Source organism: Haliotis rufescens, unplaced genomic scaffold (assembly GCF_023055435.1).
Source record: "Haliotis rufescens isolate VD_foot unplaced genomic scaffold, xgHalRufe1.0.p SCAF_8, whole genome shotgun sequence".
Classification (NCBI taxonomy): domain Eukaryota; kingdom Metazoa; phylum Mollusca; class Gastropoda; order Lepetellida; family Haliotidae; genus Haliotis; species Haliotis rufescens.
The window spans coordinates 25,172,183-25,192,481 of record NW_025964372.1 but is presented as its reverse complement, the minus strand read 5'-3'; the positions used below and the strand labels follow the sequence as shown (position 1 = coordinate 25,192,481).

The window sequence follows — 20,299 nt, the reverse complement described above, 5'->3', positions numbered from 1 at the left end:
TACACGTACCAAGTCAGCGAGCTGATCTCACAGCAAGATACTTGACCATGACTACACGCTATAACGGATTGTGTTACCTTACCACACATGGATACATATGGTCAGCTATAAAAGCAGGATCACAGTTCAGGAGCAGTAGACGCTGGGCTTCCACAATGGGTCAAGTTCTATTTGCGCTTGTTATCCTTCTGGCCTGCTCTCACGGCCAGTGTGGCTTTCCTCCGACTTTTAAAGGAAGCCTGTTCAGTCCTCCTGTGACTAATACTGCCTCAGTAGGTAGCATTGTACCGGTTGCGCCTCTCAACCCAGCTCCTGCACCCGCTCCAACACCTGCTCTCGTGAACCCTTTCCTGTCAGTTGGACTTGCATCTGCACCCGCACCTGCACCTGCACCGTCATCAAATCCCCTGTCGGGAGTACCTTCTGTTACAGGTAGGCATGATGATATATCATGAATTTAATTATGCAGTACTTTCACCCATATAGAGGAAGCCAGGCTTTGTTTTATAATGCAATCTCAGAACACTGTGTAATATGCACGTTGCTTAAGTATCATTTTGTCGATTACTTGAAGTGCATACTATTTTAATGGCATACACTACCTGGTCTGAAGATTGCAAAGTTAAAATGCATACGTAGAGTATATTCAAGATGTTGCATATGTTTTTTATCTGTTTCATTTTTGAGTCATATCTAGATGAACATATGTCATAGAATTGTTAACTTTCATTGAGAAAATATCCTAAACCGTGAAAACCTATTTTCATATGCGTAGTTATCCTGTGTTTACATTGGTTGTTCGGCTCCACTAGCTGTCATCGACGCCCTACCGAAAGCTAGCGATACGGACACTTTGATGTGTAAATATGTATTGTCATGCAACTCACTGTCGCAGTTGTAGTAGCATATCTATATAATTATACAAAACAATATGTAAAGCGCCCCCATATACTTGCATAAGTCCGTTCTATTCTGATTTCTGAAAAAGCGCGTTTGATTACAAACATGAAAAAAAAGTCCAGTCACGTGATATGCAAATTAGCTTGTGGCAGTGTTGTTATGCTGAGTCACCACTGCGCCAGAGTGTGCTTCAATCCCGTGATCGTTTGTTTCACTAAAGTGTAAACGCCTTGATATGGCTAAATTTATGGTCAAAGCAGTGCTACACAAAAGTCACTCACTCAATACATCGACATTTGACAGACATGGCATTGACATTTTGTGTGGTGGTGCTAATGATCTATGTTGGTATGGAGCTTCACACCTTTAACGGTCACATAACGTGTTACAATGATGGTGACCTGAGTACAACATAAAGCAGCAGGCAATACTGATGTTCTAAAATATAATTGACGTAAATTAAGAGATAAAAACACTGTGTCAACTGGGTTACCACACTAAATTGAATTTGAAACCGTATGCGTGGTTTGTTTGTCTACATTCTACGAAAAACATATTGCAGATTGACCAATCAGAATCGAGTATATACAATTGCATTTTTATAACATAAGATAGCTACGCGATAAATCGCGTAGAACAAATTAAGAGCGAAGCGTGGTTTATTTCACGATAAAACATTGTTCTATCATGACGTCATTTCTGGAGATTTCCTGGTTGATGACCAGCTTGAGGACGTCGTAAATTGGACGACGTTATTTTTTAGAGGGGAATGTCTAGTGAGTTGATCCCCATAGATATAACTGGGCAAGACCATGGCCAAACGATCACATCCAAAAGTAGGAGATGACAATCGTTTTGGGGAGAAAAATTCATAAATGTTCATAAAATGGACTTTTCCGACAGTGCCGAATAAATTATTCAAATACTTAACAAATAAATAACAACACCCTCTAGCGTTGTGAAACAGAGAGTAATATAGACAATGCCAACAAAGGCGCTTTGCAGCAATTTTCAAATACCCGGATAATTTATTCTCATACTGAGTGAGTGAGTGAGTTGGGTTAAACGCCGCTTTTAACAGTATTCCAGTTATATCACGTCGTGTCAGCTTAATGTGGGACGAAAGCCCGAAGTGACGCAGGTCTCGGACGTTAAGCACTTCAGTGAAACCCACGAGCACGGGTATGGTGCTGACAAACCTAGAAATTCTCACACTGAACAATGTTGACCAGGCCGCCATGGAGAATAGGTGCAGACTATAGTCTATCAAACAATAAGAATACTGAACAAATATTCATTTCACACAAAGAAACAGACTGGCCAAGATTAGCCATAAACTTTTAATGTTTTATGTACCGGTATGTGGAAAGGGAATGAGGTAGTCGAGGGCGTCGCCATTCACTGTGAAGAATTGTGACAGGTCTGATTTTCATGGGTTTGAATCCCATATGACCTCTGGGTTCTTAGCGCCAAGCTCGTGATTGGGCGTTTGCCTTTCACAAAGAGACATAAAGATATGCCATAAACCTTCAATGTTTCAATGCTTTCTCAAATATTAACCCTAATCCCTTATACAATCAAGGAAGGACTTTCTTCACATTCACAGAAAGTATTTAAGATAAGTGGAAATAATACCATGTTGATTCCCAATCACTCAAAGGATATTCTGGTATTTTTGCAATCTCAGAAAAGAACCAAGTTCAAACTGTCAAAACATTTGATTTGTTTTCAGCGTAAAACCCCATGATCGATCGTTTTACCTTACTTAAAACTTCTACAACCTGGTGTATCAGTCTAAACCTTCTCCTGCACACTTTTTCCCCAGGGTAGGTTTGTCCGAGGACAATTCTTCTTTCCTGGGGAAGGAATATCATTAAGCTCACACACTACGATATGACTTAGTTACTGTATTCAAATTTGAGACACTGTATTGTTACATAGGTGTAGGCAAATAAGAGACATAAACCAATATTTTGCCCGTTTAACATGGAATACAGACTCGAGGGAGCGAATAAATCCCTTCAGTTCTGAAACCTTCTCCAGATTCGAGAAAGTGATTAAATCCCTTCAGTTCTAAAACCTTTTTCAGATTCGACAAAGTGATTAAATCCCTTCAGTTCTAAAACCTGCTTACATGGACGATCGTGTAAGTTCTACAATGTGCAGTTCAAGATGGGAAACTACATACTATTGTTGTAATATTCCTGATGCCTAATTAGCAACGTCATCAACAGATCTAATTTAGCGTAATTTATGACACGATTGTGATTCTATTACATCTAAATTTAATTGGACAAGATATGATTCTTAAGTAAATTGTTAGTAACTGATTATTTGAAATGTCATTCAATAATCATGTACACTTCTTCGACCTTCAATTCACCTTGATGGGTGTTTGAATGGCCCCGGTTCCATCAAGCGGCTGGTCACGTCAAGCCCTGTGCTGGAAACGTGTTTGCTTAAGTTGCTACATGCAGTTGTCTTTGGGGTTTGTAAATACGTTTGCCTAGAGTCCAATGCCATAAGGCGGTGGCTCATGTGCCAATATGGTAATGCCAAATGCTGAGCTCTATATGTCTCCAATGTCTTGTTTTGAGCCTAACCAGCTTAACATCTTATTTGGGAGACAAATATAGCTTTTCATGCCGTATTTACTGGAGTATCATCCCTGTATCCCTGGTGTTTGCATGTTGGAGATCCGATGAAAAGAAACACCGTCCCTGTTGACACTCGATGGTGGGTGGGGAGCAGGAGTGCTGAACTGTTTTTCTTTCACCCTGTCGTACAATTGTCTTGTTCCAATCGTCCAAAAAGAAGTCAGTTAGAAGTTGACAGAGAAACTGATGATATACCTCAGCATATTGATTCCTGGGCTCGATTCCTCGTTGACAAACAAACAACTAATCAAACGAAATCCGTTTGGTATAACGAAAGCAATCTCTTGAATTTGTGGAGAGGTGAAGAACGTGACTCGTCAACGTAGTGGTTCCCTTCTGGATGAATGTGCAAAGAGACAGCAATCTCTCAACCACTATCTGTCAAATTGTTTGCCAACATTGAGGTTGCTGTGTCTGTGCACAAAACACTAAACTCTTGAGGCAGCATTGTTAACCCGTTGTTTGTCTGACATGTCAAAGCAAGAGATTTCAGCAGAATAGGGAAAGCAGGGTAGTGCTGCAGCAAGATGTGTGTGTGTGTGTGTGGGGGGGGGGGGGGGGGGGGGGGGTTCCTACCACCAAAAAAAGCATACCTATTTACCTTTTCACGTACTCCCCTTCCTTAAGCTGGATACATAAATATCGGAGTGGAGGTGTGTGTCACCACTCCACTCCGACTCTACAAATGTCAGAAGTTTGGCCATGGCTCACAATCTTGTAGTGGGAGCCATCACTCATCATGATGCAAAAAACTGGTTGTTAGCCAGCAGCCTTCCACTTCATCAGCTCTCTCAAATTCTGATGCAGTCACACATGCTACTGAAACCATTGCTATTACGTGTCAGACAGACTTTTCTTGGGTTCACTCCGATCAACCTTTGGCAACCATGTACAACGTCAAAAACACATCCACGTCAACGTCTGAAAATGTGGTTCAGTCTACCAGTTAGCCTATGTGTCATCCTGCCATGCAGCCTGTAAGTCAGTCTGATGCAACAACAGTAAAAACAACTGTTCAACCCTCTAAAATGAAAGGAAAAACAAAACAAACCCTAAGATCCCCTCTCCTCCTGGGGTACCTCTTAGTTATTAGTTTGGATCTCTAGAAATGGAGAAGATAGAAGAAACAGAAGAGAGAGGTAGAATGACTTCCTCCTCACGATAACATGAGAGGTCCCCTGTTGAGCCACCGTGACTCAATCAGTTAAACTAATCCAATGGAATTGCAGAGAGTTCAGAAATAATGTTAATGACATTCAGTTATTGATACAGGATATACAACCCTCTGCTTTATGTCTTCAAGAAACATACCTTAACGTACAGATGCATTTGATATCAGGCAGTTCAATTGTCATCATTCATATTCCCCCAGGTGATAAAGCTACTGGAGGGTCTTCTGTCTTGGTGAGGCAGGGCGTGATTCACAGCCCTGTTACTCTCAAGACAAATCGTTTAACTTTGCATGTTGTCTTTACTCCTGTATATTCCTCCATCCACAACACTTGGACAATCTGATCTCCAAAATCTGCTTGATCAGCTCCCTGAGTCATGTATCATCATGTGTGATCTGAATCGGCACAACCCTCTATGGGGAAGTGTGGCCACAGAACTTGAGGAATTCTTTTCTGATAATAATTCATGTATCTGTAATGATGATTTAAACACCTATTTAGATCCCGCCACTGGAACGTGCTCATCACTTGATCTGTCTCTCACAGATTCAAATATATTTTACTAATTTGAATGTCGGTCAATGATGACCACTTCCCCACCAATCTTAAAGCTGTGAACTCGAATGCTGATTCCTCTTCATACCAGGTGGAATTTTTCATAGACCAATTGGTCACTGTATGAAACATTATGTACTGCAAAACCTCCGAAAATTTATAAAATATTGAAGATCATATTCAGTTGATTTCAAATCAGCTCAGTGAAATAGCTGATCAAACAATTCCTAAGTCCTCTGCAAATCCTCATATTCGTAATCCGGCAAACAGGCACGGAAATGTAGGAGGAAAGCAGAAAAGTATTTCTGCCGACATCCTACAGTTCATAATTTAGATCAAGTAGAAATGACCATGTTTACCTCATATAAAATATCTGAAAACTAAATGTCTGTGGGCACTTTACTTGTTGAAAGTCGTTTCTCATTCAAAATGGGGAGGGGATCAGACCACCCTCCTTCATTTATATCGATGTCATATCCGTTCCAAACTCGATTATGGCGGAGCCTGTAAAAGCAGCTTACAAAATATAGATTCAATACATCATTAAGGCTTGACACTTTGTCTTGGAGCCTTAAGAACATCACCAGTCGGTAGCTTGTATGTAGAGGCTGATGAGCCATCTCTCGAATTAAACTTTTATTGCAATATGTTACTAAATTACACTCAAATCCGTCGAATCCAGCATATGATTGTGTGTTTAATCCCCTGTTTGAAAACTTATTTCAATGAAAACCGAAATTTGTTCCACCTCTAGGGTTAAGAACTAAGCTACATATTATCGCAGCTAATATTGATCTTTTTACTACTGTCTAACACCTCCGTGGCAACTAGTCAAATCGGAGGTAGACCTAACACTAACTACCCGAAAAGAAACAACAACAAAAACAACTGTCGTGATATTGCTGGAATATTGCTAAAGGCGGTGTAAAACCATAATTACTCACTATATCCTGGTGGGGCGGTGAGCTAACCTGGTTGTTAAAGCGTCGGCTCGTCACGCCGATGACTCTTGTTATTCCCCACATGGGTACTCTATGTGAAGCCCTTTTCCGGAGTCCCCTGCCGTGATATTGCTGGAATCTTGTTAAAAGCGGCAAAAATATACTTAACAGATTGTGTTTTAATATTGCTCAGGTTTGTTATATAGCTAAACTGTGATATTTTCTGTACTGTTTTACTGTCCTTTTTCGACATGAATTTAATAATAACTAACTTTTCTCATCGAGATATGGTTGCAATATTGGCGACGCGATGTTAAATTGTAACATTATGTTAATGCATCTGTCTTGTTATAGGTACGGCTCCAGCACCGGCTCCATCAGGAAATGCACCACCAGGAGGATTTTTAAATCCCACCAAAAACACCAAGTCGCCATATGGCCAAATTAGTATGAATCACGTCATGAACATGGACTTTGGAATTAATATGGACGTGTCGTTCATCAAACGGGTTGAAAACAAGGATGACAAGTATTGTCAAACACATTGTCTGAACGACTTGCAGAACTGTGCAGTAGCCGTCCATTGTGACTGGACACCTCCTGCCGCAACTACCGCAGCTCCATGTGTTGGCAATATATTTCAGTGTGGGACTTTCAGTATCAATCGTGGAGGTACTGCTGATAAGGGAGTATGTTTGTTCTTCGAACAGAAAACAGGTTTAGAAGACACCGATCCAGGGATAACATCAGAATCAAATTGCAGAGAAGTGGTTTACCGTGAGTAATTGTACCTTTCAGCTTATGAAACCATTTCGTGATGGTACTCATCTGAAGTCAATGTTCCTTATCTCCAGTTACTTCGTATGTGTGTCTTTTACATATCTCCCAAAGACTCAGATCAACTTACAACAAATAAGCCCCTGCTGAACTCCGCAAATCAAGCATGGGAGATATTTAAACACGATTCATATTGGCAGAATTTCAATTATGTGTAATATCAACTGAAAGGTAAGGGTTATCGATCAAACTTTTGCCAGCTGATGAGTAAATATCAATATCTTACTCATTAATCAGACACTGACAATACACTGAATTAAACTTTGTCCAGCTATTAAGCACCTTCAAACAAAAAATGCTTCCTGAAAAGACAAATAGCACTTCAACTCAGATAATGGGGAGTGTGATAATAAAACAGTTTTCTTTCAAAGCTCCATACCACTTTGGGGAAAAGCCCGATACTACTGTAGGTCCTGATAACACATACTGGCATAATCATGGTGGTAAACATGGTGCAATTTGCTTGTAAAGGTCATTTATAAGAGGGGCGGTCGGGTAGCCTAGTGGTTAAAGCGTTCGCTCGTCACACCGAAGACCCGGTTTCGATTCCCGACATGGGTACAATGTTTGAGGCCCATTTTTGATGTCCCCCGCCATGATATTGTTGGAATATTGCTAAAAGCAGCGTAAAACCTCTCTCACTCGCTCATTTATAAGGTTACATCGGAATTGTTTCTCTGTCATCTACAGAAGACAATTGGATTCCTTTCATCATGAAATATTTTTTTATGGGTACCTTAGACTAACATTTAGTCTCTGAAATTTTACATTACACGATATCCTTCTTGACTCTAAAATTAAAAAAATGTCCCTATGTTGATTTCATGTGGAGAGTGTGGAATAGAGCTAGCTGGAGCTGGCTAGACCCGCTTTTGTATGCGTTTCTAGATTATTATTTTTTTCATAAAATAGATATATTCCACGGTCATGTTGCAGGACTAGGGGTACCTGTACAATTGAATAATGATGTATATAGCATCACTGTTCTTGAATGTGACAATCAGCCATACACATTTCTGACATGTCTGGTGTCAGTAGTACATATGTCGTTCGCTCAATATTTTCGGCACTTGTGATGACTTGATGCTTTGACTTTAGGCGACCTCCAAAAACATAATAACGACTAAACACATTATCTACGTTAATCGTCACAAAGAGACTGGACCCGTGAAGATCCGGGGTAGAATAGGTCTTCAGCAACCCTTGCTTGCCGTAAAAGGAGACTATGCTTGTCGTAAAAGACGACTAACGGGATCGGGTGGTCAGGCTCGCTGACTTGGTTGATGCATGTCGTCGATCCCAAGTGCGTGGATCGATGTTCATGATGTAAATTACTGGATTGTCTGGCCCAGACTCGATTATTTACAGACCGCCGACATATAGCTGGAATATTGCTGAGTGCGGCGTAAAACAACAAACCAAACCAAAACAAAGAGGCTGGGACAAAATAATACAACATCAATAACTTTGTACATACATCATGCATCTAAAGCGCCGCGATTCGCTGTGGAGAGTTGCGTCCCCTGGGAACGCCAGAAACCTATGATTGTGGGTTCGAATCCCGGTTCGCCCCGATTATGTTTCTAGGTTTGTCAGCACCATACCCGTGCTCGAGGGTTTCACCGAAGTGGTAAACGTCTAAGACCTGCATCACTTCGGGCTTTCCTCCCACATTAAGCTGACACGCCGTGATATAACTGTAATACTGTTAAAAGCGGAGTTAAACACAACTCACTCACTCACTCACTCTTGTGGAAGAAGTGGAAAACGATGTAAGGCATTAACTGCAGGCATGCAAAGCAAGTGTGTATTGCACAAATATTAGACAATATTCATTTGTTGTCGACATTGTTGAATTTCTGTATCGCATTTGTCAGCTATTTTTCGATATTTATCAAAATCTAAATGAACTTCAATGTAATTTATTTCTTTTTTGGTGTTGGAATTTTCAAATGTCGCCTGTTACACTACAGTGCCGTGGACTATTTGTTTTATGTCTTACAGATCCGACTTGCAGAGACTGGACTGCTGGCGTCCCTGATCACTGGGTTCCAACCGGCAGACCAACCTTTCAGACAGGGGCAGCAGTGTCCCATAGCTTCTTGTGTGAGGAAGGCTACCAAAAGACCGGGGTTCTGAAAGTGACCTGCGATCACACGGGGAAGAAGACCCCACAATCGGGGGCAAGTTGTACACTCCCTGGTAAGTGGAAGTATAGCATATTGCTTTATTCAGTTTGTCAAGGCGGCGTCCATTTACTGTTGCCAACGGCAAGGAGTTGTCAACAATCTAGATTTTTATCAGAGTTCGCACTACAAAATCATGCACACAAGGAATATACGTTGTGTGTATCTCGTGCCACGTGACGGCTTTCTTGTACGCACATTACAGTGTCAAGCGGGAAAAGTTTTAGACTGAACAACTTTATTCTGCATTGGAAGAACATTTCGGGTTCGAGTGTCTTGTGTGGTGTTGACAGTACGTGCGTCTGTTTTGGAGTTTTGTGGCGTGTTTGCTGTGTAATTATTAGGGATAATTCTTTAAAAGCTCGCCTGCGTTTGATTGATAAAGCAATTGAAATGACGCACTCAGTGTCTGCAGCAATGTCAACGTCCTGTCACGTAGGATGGAAATAAAACAAATATACCCATACATATTTTTAGAAAGAAAACATATGTGATGGCACGTGGTCCTGTGCACAGCGCACAGATCAATAATAAGGTAAAGTTAAGCAACGTCGGTATCGGAGAGTAGTTGGATGGGTGGCCACGTTCAGCAACTTGACTCCGGAGAGTTTCTAGAGCTTCGGTCCTGCCCCACACTGAAGCACATGTACCACATGCGGTGTCTACTTAGGCAAGCGACATTGTTCGAAATGTGCCTCTGTTAACCCCGCAGTGAGTGGGTACCCGGTAGGATGAGATGGCAATGTGGTAACCTTCTAGTGCCTTACAGGCAGCTTGGGTTATATACTCCCCAGGGAGCTGAGAATGAAAATCGATTGCTCACTGATCCATTGATAATAATAGTGTAGCGCTATAAGCATCCACTTGGTGAATGGAATCTGGCGCATTATAAATGCACATTATTATCATTATTATAATTATGATTGTTATTATTATTATATGTTTTGATACAAAGTTAAAGAAAAGACTCCACTTCTATTAATATAAAGTAAAAGACTCTCCCATTTTTGCGCTTTTGCGATCTCTGGTGTCCCTTGTTTACATCAGGGCATACGCTGATAATGTTCCGAACACAAAACTGATTCAGTCTTCATTTGTCCATTGGTCATCTTTTCTTTCTTCTCAATTCGCTCGTCACGCCGAAGACCCGGGTTCGATTCCCGACATGGGCACAATGTGTGAAGCCCATTTCTGGTGTCCCCCGCCGTGATATTGCTGGAATATTGCTAAAAGCGGCGTAAAACCATACTCACTCACTCACTCACTTTCTTCTCAAAATGGCTAACCATGAGTCAATTCCTTGGTGCCATTGGCTTGTTCTAAACAAGCAGAAAATCGGTGTCACTTTCCCCTGCTACTCACGTGTGTTCCATGTCACCACGTATGAACACCGTACTTTTGGATGACAACGATGCTTTCACAAAATAACCTAAGATCATGCGTGTGTCAGATGATCATTCGAGGGATATATCTGTACATCCGTTTTTGCAAATTTCATAAAAACTATTTTACGCACATATGATGATATCTTGTGCACACGAAATACTCTCCAGTGCACACATCCTAAATTACTTACGGGCATAATGTATATTTTGTTGTGCACATACTATAATTAAAGAGCACACAATATATTATCTTGTGCGCTCAGGATGCATATTTTCATCATGTCCTCAAAGGGTTTCTGCATAAAGGCACGATGTATCTGAAGAAGAATTTATCATTTGATTCGGGGTGGTCCGAGTCCTTGAATTCACTGGTTGCGTTTCATCGTATTGAAACGGTTTTGACTGCTGCTTATACCTGCGTTTACACATATTATCAACAACTGACTTTTAGCCCAGACTTGATTAAAAGACTACCAAGGTACAGCTCAAGTATTGACTAGCCCATCAACAAGGGGCGGTCCCTAAAGCCAAACATCATGTCACAGAGAATATATTCTGTCATGGTATTTAAAATAATGGTTGATAACTTGTTTGCTATGCAGATTAGTTCATGAAGAGCATCATTGTAGTGATCCGAGCATTAGACTTGATTAAAAGACTACCATTGCTCAGCTCAAGTATTGACTAGCACATCAACAAGGGGCGGTCCCTAGAGCCAAACATCATGTCACAGAGAATATATTCTGTCATGGTATTTAACATAATGGTTGATATAACTTGTTTGTTATGCAGATTAGTTCATGAAGAGCATCATTGTAGTGACCCGAGCATTAAACTAATCTAAAACTCCCAACCCTCTCTAGGTACAAAGATATGAAGACAACAAGTAAAACACAAACATTTTCATTGCAGGAGAATCCACAAACACAGGAGGAGGACTACCATCCATTGATATTCCGATATTGCTGCAAGCTAACACATTTCCTGCACCTGCTCCAGTTGTGACAACAAGAAAACCTGATATTACTAGCCCAACTACATCGAGCACCACGTCCCCTACTACGAGTTTCACTACATCGAGCACCACGTCCCCTACTACGAGTTTCACTACATCGAGCACAACCACAACATCCCCTACTACGAGCCCTACTACATCGAGCACAACCACAACATCCCCTACTACGAGCCCTACTACATCGAGCACAACAACGACATCCCCTACTACGAGCCCTACTACATCGAGTACAACCACAACATCCCCTACTACGAGCCCTACTACATCGAGTACAACCACAACATCCCCTACTACTAGCCCTACTACATCGAGCACAACAACAACATCCCCCACTACGAGCCCTACTACATCGAGCACAACAACAACATCCCCTACTACCAGCCCTACTACATCGAGTACAACAACGTCGCCTACAACGAGTTCCACTACTACATCGAGTACAACAACAACATCCCCTACTACGAGCCCTACTACATCGAGTACAACCACAACATCCCCTACTACTAGCCCTACTACATCGAGCACAACAACAACATCCCCCACTACGAGCCCTACTACATCGAGCACAACAACAACATCCCCCACTACGAGCCCCACTACATCGAGTACAACAACGTCGCCTACAACGAGTTCCACTACTACATCGAGTACAACAACAACATCCCCCACTACGAGTCCAACTACATCGAGTACAACAACGTCGCCTACAACGAGTTCCACTACGTCGAGCACAACCACAACATCCCCTACAACGAGCTCCACTACGTCGAGCACAACCACAACATCTCCTACTACGAGCCCTACTACGTCGACAACGCCAACAACAACGAGCACAACAACCACTGCCCCTAACGACGATTTTAATTTTATGGCATGTCAAGATTTTACCATAAATTCTATAACAAAGGAAGAAGACTGGAAAAAATATAGGATTGATGACCACTACTGTCATTACTACGCAGAACATGTGTATGATACGGAGTATCCTTACGTTTATTGCTATACATCTGACTGGAACTCGAATCCTAGGTGGACAAGGTCCGACTATATGTATGCTTATTTATATGCGGAGGACCGTAAAGGTAAACAATGTAAAGACCTTTGCCCTATGCTTATTGATATGATGAATTATTATGGCATGGGACACTTGTTTACAATGGATACGACTACGACATGTTACTACTATGGCGCTTACGTATATTGGCCAGATAATTACTTCTACTGGCTGGAGTACAAAAATCTAAATCCTTAAACTCTGACCACGCCTATTCGGGATATTTGTGAAATATTGCATACACGGAACGTTTTGAATATATATTATCAGCCTTATCTATACATAGATTATAGGACCTATTTTGGGGGAAATGATTTGTTCCAGAAAAAAATGGAAAACATAACGGGGCCTCTCTTTTGTACCTGCTGACCTGTTTGTACTTGCTGACCTGTTTGTACTTGCTGACCTGTGTGTACCTGTACACAGACAACAAAATTGAAGTGAAGCTTCAGATAATAATATGTCTTGCAGAATCTAAAACAAAACAAAACTAACAGCGCCATAACCCCCAACCCAACCCATCACACACCTACCCACTCAACCCCCAACCCAACCCATCACACACCTACCCACTCAACCCCCAACCCAAACCCATCACACACCCACCCACTCAACCCCCAACCCCACCCATCACACACCCACCAACTCAACCCCCAACCCCACCCATCACACACCTACCCACTCAACCCCCAACCCAACCCACCACACACACACACACTCAACCCCAACCCCACCCATCACACACCCACCCACTCAACCCCCAACCCCACCCATCACACACCCACCAACTCAACCCCCATCCCCACCCATCACACACCCACCCACTCAACCCCCAACCCCACCCATCACACACCTACCCACTCAACCCCCAACCCCACCCATCACACACCTACCCACTCAACCCCCAACCCCACCCATCACACACCTACCAACTCAACCCCCAACCCCACCCACCACACACCTACCCACTCAACCCCCAACCCCGACCAACACACACCCACCAACTCAAACCCCAACCGAAGAATTTTGAATGACATGTACAGGTACTTAAATGTGACCCTCACATGTATTTTGGTGGGAATGGACTTAATAATATACTTAATAATTTACTAACAAATTTGTACTGCTGAAGCTATAGTGTGTATTACATTTGTGTGTAGAGAATGGTGGGCCCGTTTAATTGTCACATTGTTTGTTATATGGTTGTTTGCCATTACTAGGATGGGTATCAAAGTTGAATTGTTTGTTGTTTTGATGCTGATGCAGAAACTTATATTATTCTGGGGGGAAATAAATATCATTGCAATGTTGGGTTTTATGGGTGATTTCAATATACGGTATATGGACGGATTGGAAATATTTCAGATTATTGACGCAACATTACAATGTTCAGTGGGATCAAGGTGTTTTTACAGTCCACGTGTATGCATTGGGTACATAAACATTCCAACATGTAACAACCTGAAACTGTCCCTTTCCACAATAACTGCCTGTATCCTGAAATCTTAGCTTATTGATATATGTGCAGTTTAAAATGTAAAGTTTAAGATATGTTTGAACGCCTAAGTATTGTGGAACATATTTCCTTGTAATTATCTGTTGGAGGATCATAACTGTATTGAGCCTAGTTGTTTTAACAAAATGAAATAAAGAATAATGTCGAACCTATGTGCTGCTGTCTCATGTTAATTCCCTCTTTGGTTGATGACAATTTATTTCCCAAGCAAACATATGTGATGTCTGCTTTGATGATATTGAAGGGCACGATGACTTCGTGTGTGTTGGGCTTCAAAAAGTCTGTGTACAAGATAACTTGGTAATTTATGACTGAAATTTCACGAAACGGTACATCATCAACAAGGCGGGGTCTCAATAGCATGAACCTTTGGGTGACCTCAATATACAGTCAATGTCAATAGAGGTCAAATTATAAAACATGGTTATAATATCATGAACTTTAGGATTAACTGAGGAAAAGTGAAAGGTGTTTTGCAATCAGTTGTGATGAGCTCTAAATTACCAAATCAAGACCTACCAAACAAGGTCGGTTAAAAATCAGTCAGTTGCTTTCACGATGTAATGTTAGCATGGTATGCAGACTTTATATTCATAATATCGCCTAGATCTACAACAAACAATATTCTCGCATGAGATTGAATGATCCAAAAATATTGGCATGGGACAAACTTTAGGCGAATGGGTCACACGTGGGCCCTTGTATAACTGGAAGGAGAATGACTTTCATAATGAAATAAGAGCTGCCAGAAGACTTTGGTGTGCTGTTAGTAAGCCAAGGGGACGTAACTCTACAAGATATGTTCAATATAAAACTGCTGAAAGCGAGTTTAGGCGTTTACATGGGATCGCCAAAAGGAGATATAGTAAAGACGTGCGTAATAAGTTAGCACAGTCCTGTAAAGCAGACATTAACACTTTTTTATAAAACTGTGAGACAACAAAAACGGCAAAATCGATCTGACTGGCGGTGGTCAAACAGAGTCATCTACTTCTGGCATATGCAAACTATGGGGAGATTACTACGCTGACCTATCGCAGCCTTACTACTCTGGTAGTTTTAATGATAATTTCAAATGTCACATATGCGACAAGCTTAAGGAGATCAAGGGCAATAAGGATGGTGATCAAACTGATATAGATGAAGAGTTATACAAAAGTATAGATCTTAGAGAAATCTCCTTGCAAATACACAGTCTGTGTAAGAACAAAAGTCCAGGTCCAGATAACGTGTGAAATGAAAACTTGTTGTTTGCAAGCAGTAACCTTCACGCGAAACTTACCACTTTATTTAATATAAGTCTCAAAACGGAATATCTCCCAAACAAATACAGACTTGGAAAGGTAATGTCTATCTATAAGGGTAAAAAAGATAAATTAGATCCAAAAAACTATTGGGGAGTTACTCTAACATCATGTCTGGGGAAACTATTTGAAAAAGTAATTTTACAACGATTGCAAGAATGGTCTAAGGTACATTGTCCATTCTTTCCAGACCCTCTACAATTCGGATTTCGAAAAGAGCATGGCGCCACAAGGTTGCGCTGAACTCAGTGTCTTGTGTGACCGCCCCGGGCAGCAATCACAGCTCTGCATCTCCTCGGCACTGACTGGATAAGTGTACGAATTCTGTCCTGCGGAATTCTGCACCATTCTGCATGTAACGCGTTGGCCAGTTGTGGGATTGTCTGCGGTGTGTTCTGACGTTGACGTACACGTCGGTCGAGTTCATCCCAGAGGTGTTCGATTGGGTTGAGATCTGGAGACCTGGACGTCCAGGGCAAGCCGTTGATGTTGGCATTACTCTTGGTCGGCCGGTTCTCGGACGGCCTGCAGAGGAATTTAATTGTGCCTATCTGTCGCAAAGTCGTCAAGTGGGGCTGTGGTGGTCGTTGAGGTGGCGTGCAACAGATGACTGCGATTCCCCTCTTTGGATACGTCCTATCGCGATGTTCAGCGCTGAGTCTGGGCATTTTCGAACTTGAAAAATGTTGACAATTAAATGACAAATTATTGGCTTATGCTTGCCTTTTTATAGCCACTACCACGAGTTACGAATGCCATAACTTGCACGTGCATTTTGCTTTACTGTTTTCATACATGACATTTTTGAACAAGTGTGAAAACAATGCCGTTTAAGACATTGCAAATCAACAATGGCTGCGTTTTGACGCACCGTTTGTCGAATATCAGGCCACCAACATTTTCCAATAACATATATCCAATTTATATACCGGATTTTTTGTGTAGTGAGGTTCAATGAACTACATACTACCTGTGCGTTTCGTTTTTTTGAAGAGTGTATATTCATTCTCACCCACCTGCACACACAGGAGCATACACTTACATATTCATACGGGGGCACGGGTGGCCCAGTCGTCTAAGGCGCCGCGATTCGCTGTGCAGAGTTGCGTCCCTTAGGCACGCCAGAAACCTATGATTGTGGGTTCGAATCCAGGTTCGCCCCGATTATGTTTCTAGGTTTGTCAGCACCATACCCGTGCTCGTGGGTTTCACCGAAGTGGTAAACGTCCGAGACCTGCATCACTTCGGGCTTTCCTCCCACATTAAGCTGACACGCCGTGATATAACTGTAATACTGTTAAAAGCGGCGTTAAACCCAACTCACTCACTCACACATATTCATACACACACTCGTATTTCGTTTTACATAGTCACGCTAGGTAACAATGATAACATACTTATACATTCTTCGCTTCACACCATTTATGTCAAATATTATCCGCAACAGTAGCACGTGGCATTCATGCAGAAAAACACCCAACAGTTCCGCTTGTTAACCGTTTTCAAGTGTTGCTATATATATTCTGCAAAGAAAATCCGCAAAAGTAGTAAAATCGTAAATATCGGACAGACTGTTGTCGACATCCATCAAAAAATTAATATAAAACATGAATTGGTCATGCCTGCATGTATTGGGACTGATTTGTGCGGAAAGAATGATGTACTGCAGAAAATTGGTGAAAAGATGGATAATCACACAAACACAACCATGTGAGAGCTTGGCGCCAAAACACACCAACACGACATGCACGTGCAACATCACTCGTTGGACTATAAAAACGTTGGGTTTTCATTAGCATGCCATCACAATCTTACAGCAAATGAACAGCGAAAACACGACTGACGGAGGCCCAATGCGACAACGCCATCAGCCGGCTGCTAACAAGAGGAGAATCATCTTCAGCTGTGGCCATTTCTTTTTACACTTAGCACCAAGCAAAATTACAAGACTGTAATTAGATATTCGGGACAACACAGGACCTTTTCAGATCCGGCCGACCACGTATCACTACTTGAGCACAGGACGGATTCATACGGCAACGTCATTTATGTGCAAGAACCACCACGGCCACCTCGACAAGCACGGCAATACCAGGATTGCGTAGGATATCAGCCAAGACAGTGAGGAACCGTTTACGCGCTGAAGGTATTCGCGCTAGACGACGAGTTCGAGGTGTCATTTTGACGGACCTGTATCGTCGGCTGCGACGTCAATGGTGTCAAGGTTACAGGGTATGGTCACAATTGCGATAGAGACAAGTTTGTTTTAGTGACGAGTCGTATTTTATGCTTTGCCGTGTGGTGGTAGACGTCGTGTTTACAGGCGTCGAGGGGAACATTATGCACAAAACCGCCCACAGAAAGTGGACAGATTTGGTGGTGGTAGTGTGATGATGTGGGCGGCCATCTCACTGGTAGAAGAGACTTGGTGCAAGTGCTAGGGAATTCTTTGGCCACACTTCCTTCCCATTACGCAACAAGCGAACGTCATTTTCCAACGAGACAATGCCCGACCTGACACGGCAAGACTGACTAAAGCATGTTTCAGGAATCACAGCATCCAGGTCCTGCCATGGCCCTCCAGGTCTCCAGATGTGGGCCCAATCGAACATTAATGGGATGTACTGGATCAACGATGGTAAGATCGGGAAAGAGGTACACAAAACATATCACTAACAATTTAAGAACTTTATTTTCTTCCTATATTTTATGAATTTATAATTATTTTCATTATTTCCTTGTTAAATTCTCAGTTTGATTTGGGTCAGGCGTGGTTGATTCTCGGTGGCAAGGTTTGGATAGGCATTTGACCAATTATGTTTCGCTTCCTTGCACGATTACCTGTTTGCACAGCGGGAGCCCATTCCACCCCTCATGTTTCCGTGGGTGGACACAGATACATATAGCTTTCCTGCTGTTCAACAGAGAGCACATGGTTTCGCTGCTGCTAGCTGGGAGTTATCTACCTGTTTTCGGTTCAGTGCCTACCTATGCCTTCCATTACTTGGAATTTCATATCCAAAACAGACCGCCTCCGTGGTCTTGTGGTAGAGCGTCCGCCCGGAGAGCGGAAGGTCCAAGGTTCGATCCCGGGCCGCGTCATACAGAAAGACGTTAAAAGATTGTACTTGTTGTTACCCTGTCTGGCGCTCGGCATTAAGGGTCTAAAACAAGGACTGGTCGGCTCGGAGTCAGTATACTGTGTCTGAGTGGGGTATTCATGTTAAACTGCGGCATGGTATCTCAGTGAGCTAGCACTATAAATCGGCATCAGTCCGGACTAGTACAAGCAGCCACACATACACGTGCATGCACGTCGCTATATAAGTGCAATAATCTTGGACGCTACGTTAAACCCAATTTCACCTCACCTCACCTCATATCCAAAACGTTCTCTTCCGTTATTATCCCTTGCGATATTACCAAACTGGTCAGCCGAGATAAATATACTATAAATAGTATACATACACATATGACTAGGACTAATAATGATAACAACCTTTATATTATACATACACGACGATTCAGGGCTACTTCTTGCCCCTTCTTCAGTTTCTTGACAGGATGGAGTGTCACTTTGCTGAACTAGCGATTACGTGATCAGTTAGTGATCCTTTACTAGTGGTTCATTGTTAGGTACCAGCATATTTTTTTAGCACTTTTACTTTAGTTAGTGACGCCATTACTGTATGATGTCCAGTGAAACTTTATAAAGAAGTTTATGCTTACAACAAGCGTTGGGTCCACCCTCACGGGTCCAGATTTAAGTGTCAACGGGAGGTGTGGCCATTGCCTTTTTCAGGTATGGCGGGCTGAATTCTCTCGATCTGGAGATCGACGATAATCACGATAGCTGAGCGGGTAGTAGAGGTATCTGATAAAGATCGTGATGCTTATCCCAGTGAGTAAGGGCGTAATGCTACCTATCTGGAACGTATTGATGGAATTCGTTCCCCTGGACCCTGGATAGTTGACATAAGTTCAAACAAAGTGGACGCACTAGAAACTTTGAAAGCGTTCAGATTCTATGATGATAGTTACCAAGTGGCATTGTTTTCTTGAATAGCATTCAGGATTCTGCACTGAATATCTGTAATGGGTTTCATTTTGACACTGTACTACATACTACCTGTGCGTTTCTGTTAGTCAACTTGGTATCCCGTGTGCTTCTTTCTCCCGTCGGGGGCACGGGTGCCCCAGTCGTCTAGGGCGCCGCGATTCGCTGTATAGGGATGCGTCCCTTGGGCACGCCAGAAACCTATGATTGTGGGTTCGAATCCCGGTTCTCCCCAATTATGTTTCTAGGTTTGTCAGCACCATACCCGTGCTCGTGGGTTTCACCGAAGTGGTAAACATCTGAGACCTGCATCACTTCGGTCTTTCCTCTCTCATTAAGCTGACACGCCGTGATATAACTGGAATACTGTTAAAAGCGCCGTAAAACCCAACTCACTCACTCACTCACTTTGACTGTATGCGGCGTTGGCGCACATGGGTTTAGGTTTACCCCTGCATGATTGCGCGTGTTTTGCTCCAGACTGTTTTGGCATTTGTTTTTTTTCCTTTAGAGTGTTGCAGAAGGTCTGCCATGACTCTTTTTTTAGAATCGTGTATGAGCTGTCTTACTTTTGTCCTGGCTGCTCGGACTTTTGCTGCAAAGAATTCAAACAGAAAAATGCTTATGTCTAAGATCGTACCAAACTGAGAGTGACATGTTTTGTTGACTGACTGCACTACAATATTTAACTACCGGACGCTCCCGGACGTTTCCGGACTC

At 42.3% G+C, this 20,299-nt stretch overlaps 1 protein-coding gene across 1 annotated transcript; it reads left to right on the top strand.

Moving 5' to 3' along the window:
• The first annotated feature begins 112 nt into the window (after window positions 1–112).
• LOC124139349 (mucin-5AC-like) lies at window positions 113–20,211 on the top strand. The gene is made up of 6 exons (XM_046506352.2): window positions 113–432; window positions 6,580–7,002; window positions 9,067–9,264; window positions 11,546–12,128; window positions 19,681–19,713; window positions 20,091–20,211. Exons 1-6 carry the CDS (start codon window positions 156–158, stop codon window positions 20,209–20,211), a joined length of 1,635 nt encoding a protein of 544 aa, XP_046362308.2. The 5' UTR covers window positions 113–155.
• Window positions 20,212–20,299: the final 88 nt, after the last annotated feature.